This window comes from Narcine bancroftii, chromosome 1 (assembly GCF_036971445.1).
Source record: "Narcine bancroftii isolate sNarBan1 chromosome 1, sNarBan1.hap1, whole genome shotgun sequence".
In the NCBI taxonomy this organism is placed as follows: domain Eukaryota; kingdom Metazoa; phylum Chordata; class Chondrichthyes; order Torpediniformes; family Narcinidae; genus Narcine; species Narcine bancroftii.
Window position 1 is genome coordinate 36,452,349 of NC_091469.1, and position 14,478 is coordinate 36,466,826.

Genomic DNA, 14,478 nt, shown 5'->3' on the forward strand with positions numbered 1-14,478 from the left:
CAGTCATTCCAATGTAGAGAAGGCCACAATGGGTGCACTGGATATGGTAGATGACCCCTGTAAATTCACAAGTGAAGTGTTGCTTCAGTTAACAGGACTATTTGAGTCTTCAAATGGTGATGAGGGAGGTGGTATGGCACTTCCTGCAGTCACAGGGAATGTCCCAAAAGGGTGATTAATGGGAAGGGATGAGTGGATGAGGTAGTCACAGAGGGTGGGTGCCTGCAGAAGGCAGAGAGGGAAAGATCTGTCTGGTGGTGGGATAATGTTGAAGGTGACGGAAATTGCAGAGGATATGTTAGATGGGGAGCCTGGTAGGATGGAAGGTGAGGACAAGGGGAATCCTGTCCTTGTTGAGTCTAGGAGCAGATGGAGCCAGCGAGATGTGTGGAAAATGGAGGTGATGCCAGTAACGGCTGAGTCAATGGTGTTAGAGAGGAGCCCTGTTTTTGAAGGAGCACAGCTCAGATGATCTGGAATAGAAGACTTCATCCTGAGAGAAGATGCGATGGAGACAGAGGAATTGAAAGGAATAGAATCCTTACAGGGCAAGTTACAGGGGGATTCTGCAGAAGTTGTGATTGTATTGAAGTACACAAGAGTGCTGGAGAAACTCAACAGGCCATGCAGCATCTATAGGAAGTAAAGATAACCAACATTTTGAGCCTGAGCGCTTTGCACACACCATGTGTGCAAAAAGTAACCAGGTGTCTGAATAAAAAGATAGGGAGAGGAAAAGAAGGGGCAGGGGGAGGAGTACATGCTGGTAAGCAAGCGTTTATGTGGATATAGGTGGGAGGGCAGAAGATTAAAAAAAAGGTGAGGTGATTGGGGAAGGGGGTAGCTGTTTGAATGGAGAGACAAGGGATTGGGGAGCTAGAGGAAAGGAGAGAAGGGAATAGGGAGAGAGACAAAGAAGGGGCCTAATAGAAATTGGAGAAGATTATGTTAAAGCCATCTGGTTGGAGAGGGCATTCTTGACCTCATTGACTAAAAATTATATCCCAGTTGGTTGGCTTTCTGCAATAGGAGAGAGTTATCCAGCTCTGAAACCAGCCCTTTATCCCAACTTGTCCAAGCTAACCAAGTTGCCAATCCAAGCTAGTCCTATTTGACTGCATCTGGTCTGTGTCAGCCTAATACCACAGTACAGGACTTTCAGTCCACAATGTAATGCTAACTCATGTAAACCTTGTCCATAACAATCTAATGCAAGAAACAGAGGGTTATGGTGCAAAGTAGGGAAGAAATAGATTGTTGTACAATGCCTCCAGAACCATCCTTAGCAAAGCAATCCAGGCACCCACTACACTCTTTAAAAAAAACCTTTCCTCTGACATCTCCCCTAAAGATTCCTCCACTCATCTTAAATAGATATCCTCTGGTATTTGCTATTGTCACCCCAGCACAAAGGTACTGGATGTCCATCCTATCTTAGCCCCTGATAATCTTGTATACCTCTCTCAAATCACTGCTCACTTTTGCTGCTCCAGAGAAAATCTTCTCTGCAACCTCTGTGTAGCTTCTACATCTTTTCTGTAAAGAGGTAACCAGAACTGGATGCAATATCTTTCTGAACTTTTCCTACCCATGGATGTCTAAATGCCTTTTAAGAGTTGTAATTGTTACCTGCATTTACCATTTTCTCTGGCAGTTATACCTACAAAAGTTTTCCCTTGGGCCCGGTTTAAACATATCCCCTCTCATTTTAGATTCCCCTATCCTTTCAGACTGTAACAATTTACCTTATCTATGCCCCTCATGATTTTACAAGCCTTTATAACATTACAACTCAGCCTCTAAACTTCCAGGGAAAAACATTCTTAATAACTAAAGTCCTCCAGCCCCAGTAACATCCCTGTGAATCCTTTCTTGCTCAATGAAATCTTTCATATAGCCAGATGAACAGACCTGAGCATAATACGCCAAATGTAGTTTCACTAGTATGCATAGTTGCAACATCCCTACTCCTGTACTCAATGCCCTGACTGATGAAAGCTTATGTGCCAATTACTTCTTCATCACTCTGTCCACCTGTGTCATGAGTTTCAGGAACTATGCGCCTTTACCCCTATAGCTCTCTCTTCTACAACTCTCTCCAGTGCTCTACTGTTTTGGCATTAATACCCTCCTGATTAAACTACCAAATGCAACACCTTGTACCTGTCCAAGTTAAATTCCATCAGCCATTTCTTGGTCCACTGCCGAGATCATCTAAATCCTTTTGACAAGGACATTTTATGATAAAATATATTTTCCCAATTAGTTCTTTGTATCCATTGTGATCCTTAGACATCAGTTCTATCCTCTTTGAATCACTTTGCTGAGTTATTTTTTTCATCATGTGATTTTAGTATAAACAGGTTATTTGGTCATAGGGAATCAACTTCAGCCAAATCTCCTTTCCTTTTCTAGTACCTGTCAATTCACTGTGATCTGAAGAAAAAGCCTCAGCTGTTCTCTATCTTTCTGAGAAGAGCAGTTCTATTATTATTATAATACTGTAGTCCCAGCAGGATGCTAACTCAGCAGTCCATTAAAGAGAATGGACTCTCCCATATGCCTCTGGAAGAACCGAGATTCCCATGTTTTAATATTATTTAATTTGTTAAATTGATTTATATTAAATTTGAAAAGCTTTTATTATCACTTAGTGCTACGTAAGACAATGGTGCTATCCAGAAGCCAAATGTGTTAAATTAAAATTAAATACATTTTTTTTGTAATTCACAAATTTAAATATTATTGAAAAATTATACAAGGTTGATAATTACAATCATTTTGATAATCCAGATTTTAAGTGCCATCTATATGGAGTTTGCATGATCTCCCTGTGACTGCACAAGTTTCTCTAGGTGCTCCATTCTCCTTGTCATCCCAAAGATGTGCAGTGTATAGATGAAAGGCAAAATATTCAGGGAATAACGGGTGGGGAGGGAGCAAAAGGGAGTTAATAGCAATGTGATAAATATACAAGGATCAATGCAGGATAAGTATAAATAGGTGGCAATGACTTGATTGGTCGAAGGGCCAGTTTCTGATCTCTTGAATATGTTCTAAATAAAACTACATAACATTTAAACGCAAAGAAAGAAAACCCAAGAAATTCTGCACAGCAAGCAAAAAGTTCTTCCCAGCTTTACCACCTTAATTCAGAAAAATCAAATTTACCAGAACAAATCAAACCAAACCAAATTCAGATGAGATATTCTACTCATTGATCATTTATGCATTGATCTAACAAACATTTCTTTCTTTCAAAAATTATATTTTTTTTTGCTCTGTAGTTTTGGTGTTCCTTTAAAAAAATAAGATGGCAAAACAGTATCAGATGTTTATTGCATGTGTTATAAACCAATTGCTACATTTTATCAACAGACTGAACTACATAATAAAGTTAACATACAAAGTTTGAAGATATAAACAGGTTTTTAATCTGAATAACAAGACGTATGATGAGGGAAAAGAAATTAGTGAAATGGAATTAATCTAACACAATACAATCTGAGCAGTACATCTAGTCACAAAACTTAATGGTATTTAATAAAAACGTAAGATAAGGTATCTTTGAAGTTATACAACTAATCCCAAAGATTATACTGTCACAATTTTCTTTTGCTACACAGCCAAGGCTTCCTCATAGTTTATATATTTAAACAGAAACACAAGGAAAAATGACTTGCAAAAATTCCAAGAAAATGCATAATGCAACTTGCTGCTGATTGAAGGGGAAAACCAGTATTTGTGGAGATATACACTTGAATATAAAAATATTATGCAGGAAAAGAAAATACCATATATTTCAGTGTATAAGTCATGTATTGAAACCCTCAAAAAAAATTAGAGGTCAACTTATACAAAAATGAGATCTTAAATTCAAGTAAAATAAAAACTGATGTAGATTCGGCATATTAGACAGCCCTGGAAGCATCTCTTCACCGCTGATGCTCCCCACCACTGGGCATCGCCATAACAGCCCCAGACGTTTTACAATTGTAGAGCACGAGGTCCCCGCTCCTGCTCAGGAGCCGACAAGTAGCCATGGTTCCAGCACCAAGCAAATTTGGGCAGTGAGGCAATTTCTTCAATGTGGATGGCACTGCACCCAAAGTTGAGAATGGAGACACTGACTCCGATGCAGTGGATCCAGCACTGTTTGGCATCTTTCTGGCCAGAGGCAAAGGTTTTTTTTAAAACCTTTTTTTTTTAAACTTGCCTGCATAATTTGCAGATTTTTTACTTGGTGATTGGGTTGTGGCAGGAAAGCTGGACATCAGTCTCTGGCACGTTCCTTGCAGAAAATTTGGGGGGGGGGGGGGGGGTGGGGAGAGGAGGCATCAATTTGTATGCCTAATATATAAAAAATCATGAGGCTGAAAAAGGGGACTCTATTTATCTGAAGGTTGACTTGTAATGCTGAACTATACAGTAAGCACCTGAACTCAATAATAGAGCTGCTGGTGAGTTAACATTTGCAGGCTGAAGTAAGAGAATAGAAACTTGTTAGAGACCCTGTCTTGTGTAACTTTGACGCATTTCTGCACATTATGGATTTACGTTTAAGTCTTTCAGTTCCGTTTATAACTCCCAGCATATAGATAATTTTAAAGTTTAAAAAAAAGCTGGGAATTTGAAACAAAAATCACATGCTGGAGAGGCTCAACAGTCAGCAATTTTGGAGAGAGTAACGGCAGCAAGCTAGGTTCAATTACCTACCTTCAGAACAGGAGAGAAAATAGACCAGTGAAACCAAACAGATTGAGTGACTGATTTGCAGATCATATTTTGTTTCGTTCTGAAATGTCAACCTAAGCTTTTGATTGCTTACGACTTCAATTCTCTACTCCATCCTTTCTTAAAGATCAGCCTGCTCCACAGAAGCTCAGTGTAAACTCAAGGAAGAAGCACTTCGAGAAACCTCAGTGAAGGCACGTTACCAGTTTCTTCACTCAACACTGAATTCAACAATTTCACATTCTCGGACAATCCAGTTTTGTTTTGCGTGTTCCAGCACTTGTCTTTTTTCCTTCATCTGGCAATTTAAGATTTCACTTCCCCAAGATACAACTTTCTTTTATTCATAATCCCTAATCTTCTATGTTCAGATCGTTTCACCACCAGCTTTGTCATTAAAATTCCTGATTTTAATCCTATCACAACCTTCCCTTTAATTTTGTATATAAACATATGAAAAATGTTTTCTATTTCTGATAGAGGATTATTAACTGGATTTTTTTTTATTTTTATAGATGTTCTGAGTGCATTAAATATTGTTTTTGAGAGTAGTTGCCTTTGCTATTCTTTAAAATATGTCCCTACCCATCCCACCTCACTTCCTTTCACAAACATATTTGGATATACTGTACAAGCGATCTTTTATAATGGTAATGATCTGACTGGTTCAAAATGGAAATATGGGAGAGAAAATCTTAACTTGATATACTGATACCATTCTAAGCCATCAGACACTTACTTCTATCTGACTAAACTTCCTGCCCTGCATCCTGTCAGTACTCCATTCCAATCTCAGTTTCTCCAAATCCATCTTATCCATTCTGATACTGTGATGTTGGTGAAGATCACATTTATATTGTGTAGCAGCTCTCATTGCCCAGCTTAATGACATTTTCCTATAGCTGGGCAAAGAGAAAAGATTCTTAAGGATATGAGCATGACTGGAGGATTTAAGCTGCAAGGAAAGGCTACATAAGCTTGGCCATTTTTCCCTGGAACATAGGAGGCGGAGGGTTAGCCTTATAGAGGAATACAAAATCAAGAGGGAATAGTTAAGGTGAATGGTCAGTCTTTTCCCCAGGGGTAAAGGAATCCAAAGCAGATTAAAGTAAGGAGGAAAAGCAACCTGAAGGGCAAGTTTTTATATAATATATATATATAATATATATATATATATATATATACACACAGCCAATGGTGTCTGTATAGAATGAGCTCCCAGAAGAAAATTGAGGGTTACAATTACACCATTAAAAAAAAAGAAATTTAAATGGATAGGAAAGGTTTGAGGGAGATTTGGGCCAAATGCATGCAAATGGGACCAGTCTAGATAGATAGGTGGGGCCTCTGGGTTTGTTTCCATGCTGTAGAGCAATAGAGCATTGGGACTCTCAGTTCATATTTTAAACCCAAACATTGAGGATAATTTCTCATTTCACACAAAAAAACTAGGAACACAGATTTTAAAAGAAACATGTGAAAAGCTAAAATAGACCATTATAATTTTGGGTGCCAGTGAAATATATGTAATTTAGTGTAAAAAAGTCGAAGTAATGTTGAATTTGTACACTGCACCAGCTGGAAAAAGGCATCAGGTCCAAACTCTGACATAAATTTTTTTTTTTAGTTCTTTTCACTGTAATTTGTCATTCTAAGTTAATCTGGCTATGTTGAACAATTTAGAAAAGACTTCTTCCTTTCAGCCAAACTTGAACATGTGGCTGATTAATTACATTGAATAACAGCAATCTGATAATATCCAATGGATAAAAACACATCTCAAAGATTCAGAATGTACATTCTTTGGAATTTTGTCCTCTCTCTATTTTATAACCACTTCCAAATGTACTACTGGTTTAAGGAATATAACATTGAACCCTGAAACTGAAATAATTTGCCCACCAAACAATATACAGTAGAACTTTCTTTGTAACAGCATCTTGCTGATTCGGGACCAATCACTGAACTGGACTAGTGAGGTTCATTTAATTAAAAGCTCTCTGTTAAACCAAGGTATGGTTCTTATTACTTCATGATAGCAGAATGCCAATAATACTGATAAGCACTCCAGATCAAGTTGATACCACTTCGTAAAACAATCTAAAACTTGAAACTTTCTAAAAGTAATACCCCACATATTGTATACCATGAAGAAAAACAAATCATGTTCACTAAAGAAAAACTAATTCAAGCCAAAAGCTTAAATCTTTGGCTTGAATCAAGAAACAAAGTAACCCCACATACAGTAAAAGTCCAAATATCCAGATGGCAGTAATCCAGACCACCAAAACTCTCAAACATTTTTTAATTCAGCGGGCTTTTGTGTGCTTGTGAGTGCGTAAGCGCTATAGATGCACAGAAGTCACAGAAATGAACGAATTTTTTTTTTGTATTTTATATGCAAACAAAGTTTCATTAATAAAATATCAAAATTTACCTGTTCATCTCTTCTTTATTCTCCTTAAATTTGAATTTTAAAAGTAATGACTGAGAATCCAAAAATCCAGACCAACCCAATCCCTGAGCAGTCCAGATTTTAGGTCTTTTACTGTATTTCCTAAATTTAAAGAAGCAAATTTGTGATGAATTTCATCTTACCAAAATTTTTTCTCTGTGGTCAACTCCAAGAGTTAACTCATCATTAGCTTATATTTACTGGGTATAAACCAGACTATAATGAAGTGGAAATGGCAGTGCCTACAACCCTCCACTCATGGCTGTTTTCAAACCAGACTTTGTAGCTTCCTTTACTAACATAGTATTTTACATTTGTCTACAAAATGTGAATACAAACATAATTTAATCATAACAAAATGGCAGTAAACTTTTCAATGTAGTTTCTAAATCTATAGTGTGCATGGACAAAGACATGCTAATTATAAAAGTTAATAAAAACTAGAAAATCAACTCGGAGGTCACAACCTGCATGATGCCATAGTTGACAAAAAGAGTTTTATATGTAACAGTTAATTGTTTTCAGTAACTTCAACAAATAGTCCTATTTGCTTCTTTTAATTAATCCTCAAGCTTTCTTCTGAAAAGTATTTAGTGTGAAGTCAGTTGTTCCATTAATATAGCTTACTTTAAGCTTGAATGATGTTAAATGTTGGGCTGTTTTATTGGGCTGAACTCCAAAACAACAATTCTACCCTCTTCTCACAGAGTAACAGCACACTGTATAAAGTTTAAAAAGATAAAGCAGCTTGCAATTTCAGCTAACGTGGCTATCTGTGAACTGTATTCAGCGAAGAAGTTCCTGGTGTTTTAAGGTCCATCACTAAAATAAGAAAATACAACTTGGATAATTCATAATATATGACAATTAAATCAAAATGTAAATCAATTTAATTAAAAAAAAAATTACCAGTAATTTCCATGGGTAGAATAAAACCCTAGGGGATGAATACATTAAATGCATCTATCCAACAAAATTAATAATGGCTTCAGGGAAGATCATATTGACAGACCCAACACAAAATGAAAAGAAATGAAATAATTAACCAAGTAAAACTTTCTAGTTGTGAGAAGGCTTAACGAAGTACAAGGTGCCAAAACTCTTACTTGCAACACTGGAAATACCAATCTAACAGCACTGCTAAAGATTGAGAAGCTCTTACTAAATGTTTTGGAGCTACACAGCTTCCCACAAAATAATTAACTTTTAGGTAATACCAAAACTGTGTTTTTATATTGGTTTTGCAATGGTTCATAACATAATAGAATAGAAACTAAAAACAGACATTTCAGACACTTTTCACACAGACCTGTAGAGAACGTGGAGCGGAGTCGCAGTGCTTCCACAATGTCCAACTGCCGAGTCCTACTGATGTATGCTCCATACAGGCTTTAAACAGGTGGTTTTATTTAAAAATCCTGCATCTGTGGGGTCTGCGCCCAAGATGGCAGTGCCTATTATCGGCAGCAGCCACAAGGGGTTGTAGATTTAAGGGAAGCAAAGGACTGTCACAGGGCACCAGAAAACATGGAGACTACCCCCTCCCCTACCCCCACTGAGAAGGAGAGCAGAGATGACCCACAGGACAGTGACCATGGCAAACCAGTGAGGGACTTGGAGGTTGAAGAACACATAGGAGGTAGGTTGTAGGTAGCTCAAGGCGAGGAACTCATGCAGACTGTGGGCTGCTGGCAACTGCAGTTGAGAGATTAACACCGGGCTATGGAGTGGTGGAGACTGGCTGAAGAGGTACCAGGTATTGGAACTTGGATGTGAGAAGGATCCAGCGCTAAAGGATTACTGATCACATCAGGGGTTCGGATCTGGAGCTCAGGCTGCTGATAGTTTGGACTGGAGTCTGTGTGGCTTCAGGGTCTGCAGGAGCACTGGAGGCATATCCATTGATACACAGTGAGTCTGAGGGGACTCTTTGCTTCTCTTTGATTGTAAGAGGCACTTCAGGCAATTTGTGCTGATGGCAAATTTGTCTGCCTTATAGCAGACGCAAAGAATTTTGTGTAATATTGCACTGTCTTTATTACATGACAATAAATTGAATCTAGAGATCTTGCGCATCAATTATGCATTAAACAATTACAAGCTGCATAAATTACTTTATGGTATGGAGATATTTTAGAGAAAAAATCAGCTATTTAATTGTTAAGACTAGCATTATCTTTTGTTTCTACTACAATAATCTGTCAACATGCAAGACCATTATGCAGATTACTTTTTAAAGCAGTTCATTACTTAGGAAAAAAGTCTCTCCTGTCATAGGTATTCAAAGGTTTTATAGACAGCAAAGGCATAAACACTACACCTTATTTTGAACAAAAATCCAATTTTAGATATTTGACACAGTATTCAAAATAGGCATGTGGCAATAATTAAATTTCAAATTCACAGAGATCTCACAATGCATTTTCTAAAAGTGATAAAAAGAATTTATGGGCATCACATTTTCCCTCGGGCCTGTCTACTGGAGGAATTAACTCTCTGAATGAAGAGTGATATGTAGCTTTCGAAGGATGCATATATGTTTTTGATCAAAAAGACATGAACTTCCTCAGTAAACTTCTATATGCTGATGTTGGAAGAATAAGTGGAAACATATTAAGTGCCTAAAAATGTAAAGATAATGGAATTTAGCATTTTTTTTTAAAGTTGATGCTCAAACACAGTTTGCAGTTCAGTGTAAATTGTATAAATATGGGGAACATGATTTAAGTTTTACTTTTCATGCCTACATATAATTACCTTCTGTCTAGACAGCTGACCATCTCTTGCACCCTCTTCACAAGCTTTTCATTCTGCTGAGGGTTATTGTCTATGATACTGTGCAGTTTTGTCATATAGGAATCAACTGTGTCCAGTGTCACACTTTCTCCACTTCCTAAGGATTTAGAAAAAAAGAAAAATTAATGTATTGCTTTTTTGTTTCCTGAAAAACATGCTTGGTATAGCTTTTCTCAACGGTTTTCCAGCCTTCCTGTATCTTTTGCTATGAATAAAATTTTAGCATTCAACAATTGGTTTGAAATTTAAATTGATGATCGCATTTGGTTAAAAAGTAAAGCTATCACAAGATTACAAAAGTAAAAACACGACGCTGGAGAAACTCAGCAGGTCAAACAGTGTCCTTTATATAGCAAAGATAAAGATACAGCCCTTCATCAAGGTATAAGCAAAATGAAGGTAGACATCCAAACAAAATGGTGGGGGGGGTAGGGGCAGGGGGAGAACCACTGTCCCACAGCTAGGAGGTAATAGGTGGATGAGGGAGGGAGGGCACACCAACAAACAAGGGGAGGAGTGGAGAGCTGGAGGAAAGAAGGGATGGGGGAGAATGGGGAGAAGGCTAGCAAAAAATGGAGGTCAATGTTCATGCCATCAGGTTGGAGAGTGCCCAGATGGAAAATAAGGTGCTGCTCCCCCAATTACGTTTTACTCACAAGATCACAAAACTAGCATTTGACATGTTTAATACGTGATTCATTTGCTGAAATGAATTTGCCTTGTGAACTGACCATTTGTTTTTGATAGATTCAGTGTACTAATTCTAATCTATCTGATCAAGGCAAACCTAATTCAAGTTAGAATAATTTGTAAATTATGACAAAATATGTCCTGTACCTACAAACCATGACAGTTGTTCTCTTGACAATGATTTTAATGTACAAGTATTCAACGATACTTGTTTTCAGAAAAATAGGCATCTCAGTGGCTATCCAATTATGGTTAACCGAGCAATCGAATAACCATTATACATGCTTGGTCATTTGTAACAAGCTCCAAAAGGCATTCAAGTACTTAATTTTTGTAAGGAAAATTGAACAAAAATAGCTACGAGTACCAGTATTGTGCATTTGTGGAGAGAAAAATAACATTAAAATTTATGTTTGGTGACCCTTTCTAAGAATTTACAAAAAAAATTAGTAAACAGTTTTTAAAGTGACAAAGAGAAGGCAGAGAGGAGGAGGGATGGAATCAAAGAGAATCTTTGTGTTAGGGTAGAGACCAAGAAAAACCAAATGACACAACCTATTGATGGTGTGGCTGAGAAGGCAATGAAGGGTTGTTCATTGCAGTTGATCTCCCTGAAGATGCAAGAAGATCAGGCATAAAAAGATACAGCAAGAAAACAAGCAAGTCAATGCCTGCCAGCTGTGAAGCACATATTTTTATCAGTCCAACTCTAATACCATTTTATTCCCCTCCCCAACATTCCCATTAATTTTGCTTGGCTTTTACCATTCACCCAGTGTGATCAAAACTGGGCAGGAGAAGTGTACACCATTTCCACCTGAAACCTCATGATCCAGGATACCCTTTATTATGCTAGTCCATATTTAAATGAGGAGATCAACCCTAATACAAAGGGAGCAGTACCAGGCATATCTAAAAGTGCCACGATGCCAGCCTAGTGAAACTGCAGTACAAGAATACACCAGTATGCAACAGGAAAAACAGCATGAAATACCCAGAGCTAAGTGATCATCAAAACAACAGCTCAGACTGAAGTTCTGCAGTTGAGCCACATGGAGTTGGAAGGTGGTACACAATTAACTAGTTGACTAACGAGGGGTTGTCTGCGTTCCTTCCCATCCTCGACATGTTGAATTATAGAACAGAAGTGCCAACACAAGGCAGAAGCATGAATGGACAATCCATCTCATCTTCCTCCCAAGATGCCCACCAAGAAACCAGTCTGCAGTCAATTTTATTCACTCTACATCAAAGAATGGTGAGGATACAAAACCAAAAGCTTTTGGAAAAGACACACACCAGCTGATTACTGTGGAGTTGCTTAGTCCAGAATAGCGGTGCCTTGAGCCAATTTTTTCCAACAGTGATAACAACGGCACCCACTTGACAATTGCCCAAATTGATAATGCCATTGAATGGCACTACCAAGTCTTCCACCAGCCATATCATGGGAGTCAACATGACCAAAAGCACAGCCAGACCAACTGCATTTCAACTGATTCATCAGACACCTTAAAGCCTTTCCACCATCTAGAAGGCATGTCAGGAGCATGATGGAATATTTCCACTTGCCTGTGTGAGGGAGTTGCAACAACATTGAGAGAGCTTTAGACACCATGTAGGAAAAAGCAGCCTGCTTGACTGTCACACTTCCCCCAGTAATACACACTTCCTTGTGTGTACAAATGACAATGCTCCGTTTACTCCAAAACACCTTTTAAAACCTGCCACCTTTTACGAGAGGACAAATTCAGCACCTCAAAAATCACACATTCCCTGACATGGAAATGATCTTAAATCATCACTGGGTATAAACCCTGGAACTCCTTACCTAGCAGTGCTTGGGAAATATATTCATAAAAAGGACTGCAACTTACCACATCTCAAGAACAGGTAACAAAACCAGATCTTACTAACATTGCCCCAATCCCGAAAATGAATAAATGAAAATGGACAACATTAGAAGAAGACACTCTCATTTCCATTACACAAACCAACTCTTCAAAATTTTTCTGAATTTGTCCGTTATGATCTGTCCTTTGTCAGTCCATATTAATTACAATTTGACCAGACAAAATTTGAGTCAATTCTAGCACCATAATAAATCAATATTATACAGAATATTCTGGGTTATCCAGTTTCTCTGTCCTTTCTTCAATAATTATACACATCAATTTTAATGCCAATTTAGTGGAAATTATCTCAGAAACTGCACTAGATTTCTAACATTTTGCATGGTTAAACAAAAAGCCTCCAACCCTTTTTAAAAGTTAAATTGTAAGCAAAGATTGCTGGTGGAGAATCCTACAAGGACTAGGTTAATCTTGGGATAAATAAGAGGATGGCAATATTAAAAGGAACTTCAGCATTTACTTTTAGCAGTTTACAAGCAATTGCTAATTTCCTTCCTACTCACATTTTCCAATGGAATAAATGGAAACTCACTCCTTTACTTTATGCTTGCAAATATCAAGCCTAGAAGAACAATTTTGTGGCTGTTCTCAGTTAAAAATTATATTAAATGTTGCTTTCTTGAAACTGGTAATGAAAACCATAATTTGAAAACTCTCCATAAATAATTAAGCGAGTAGATGATCAGCCATGAATGTGATGAATACTGCAGGAGGCATGAGTCAAATGGCCTACTCTTACCCTCTTTCTGTTTACTTCAACTATTTCTAAAGATTTTCAATTTCAGGTGCTGGGACAGTTCCTCAGGACAGGTTTTCAAATCATCTAAAACATCTTGAATTTAATAAAGATCATGTTTCACAAAGTGTAAAACTGCTTTCCAAATCAACAGCACTAATTAGGAGAATCACTCAGAATAATCATGAGCGTGGCTCTTGCTGATCATTGCAAGAATTTGCCTAAATCTGCGAACACATGGCACCTTTATAGTGCTGGAGGGACAAGCCCAGGTCATTAGCAGGAGCCTATGCCTCAGTGCCAGGAAGGTTAATCGAATTCCAATAGCCCAAGGCCAAGTACAGGCAAGCCGGAGAATCCAGTCGAGGTCATTTATATGGGTCCAACGACAAGATGTGCACTAATGGGTGGGGCGGAACCATGCCTTGATTGGCAGCTGGTGTGTTCTCTGACTAGATAGGGGGCAGTGCTGTCACATGACAGCCACAACCCTTCCCAAAACACCCTCCACCATTAGACTCCTAAACAACAAACTCAATCAGGGACTCATTTAAGGAGTCTTACTTGTGCACTTTTATTGATTGCTTTTTTTCCCTCCTCTCTATATAGCACATTTGTTTATTTGTTTACATGTGTACATTGTGTATGTCTTTTTTGCATTACCAATAGTGGTAATTCTGCCTGGCCCGCAGGAAAAAGAATCTCAGGGTTTTATGTAATGTCATGTAGGTACTCTGACAATAAATCTGAATAATTTTAATGGATAGCTAAATAGGCATGGAGAACCAATTCCCCCCCCCCTCCCCCCTTCTATTTCTTTTATTTCATTCAGGAAATAGTGACCATCATGGATATGACTCCCATGACAAACAACTTTGCTCTAGTTTAATTACAGAATGTTGATAATTAGCTTTACCCCATCAACATTTTCATTGCTCGTCTTACATTATTCCATTACAACAAAACTTCTTCAATTGAGAACATTAATAAGAAGGCAACAAGCAAAATGTTCTGATGAGATCTGGGACCTCACCAGTACCAATGACATTCTTGTCACTCCAGCTGTCTCTAAGCTGCCCTGATCCTGGTTGTTGTGCTGGTAATCAGAGTCCAAGCACAAGACTGTGCTGTGGACCAGGCTGGGAGTAATAGAA

General features: G+C 38.0%; 1 protein-coding gene across 4 annotated transcripts in view; it reads right to left on the bottom strand.

Moving 5' to 3' along the window:
* Window positions 1–3,410: 3,410 nt before the first annotated feature.
* The window catches only part of LOC138757083 (SWI/SNF-related matrix-associated actin-dependent regulator of chromatin subfamily E member 1-related-like), a 38,235-nt gene continuing 27,167 nt past the window's right edge, over window positions 3,411–14,478 (bottom strand). For 2 of the 4 annotated variants that reach the window (XM_069923835.1, XM_069923825.1), the window contains exons 9-10: window positions 9,947–10,082; window positions 3,411–7,291 (exon numbers count right to left, since the gene is read on the bottom strand). In XM_069923835.1, coding sequence (XP_069779936.1) covers window positions 7,168–7,291; window positions 9,947–10,082 — 260 coding nt within the window. In that variant the 3' untranslated portion in view covers window positions 3,411–7,167. Of the gene's footprint in view, window positions 8,012–8,104; window positions 9,811–9,946; window positions 10,083–14,478 lie in introns of those variants that run through there. The other 2 variants (XM_069923854.1, XM_069923844.1) reach the window with 2 other exon arrangements.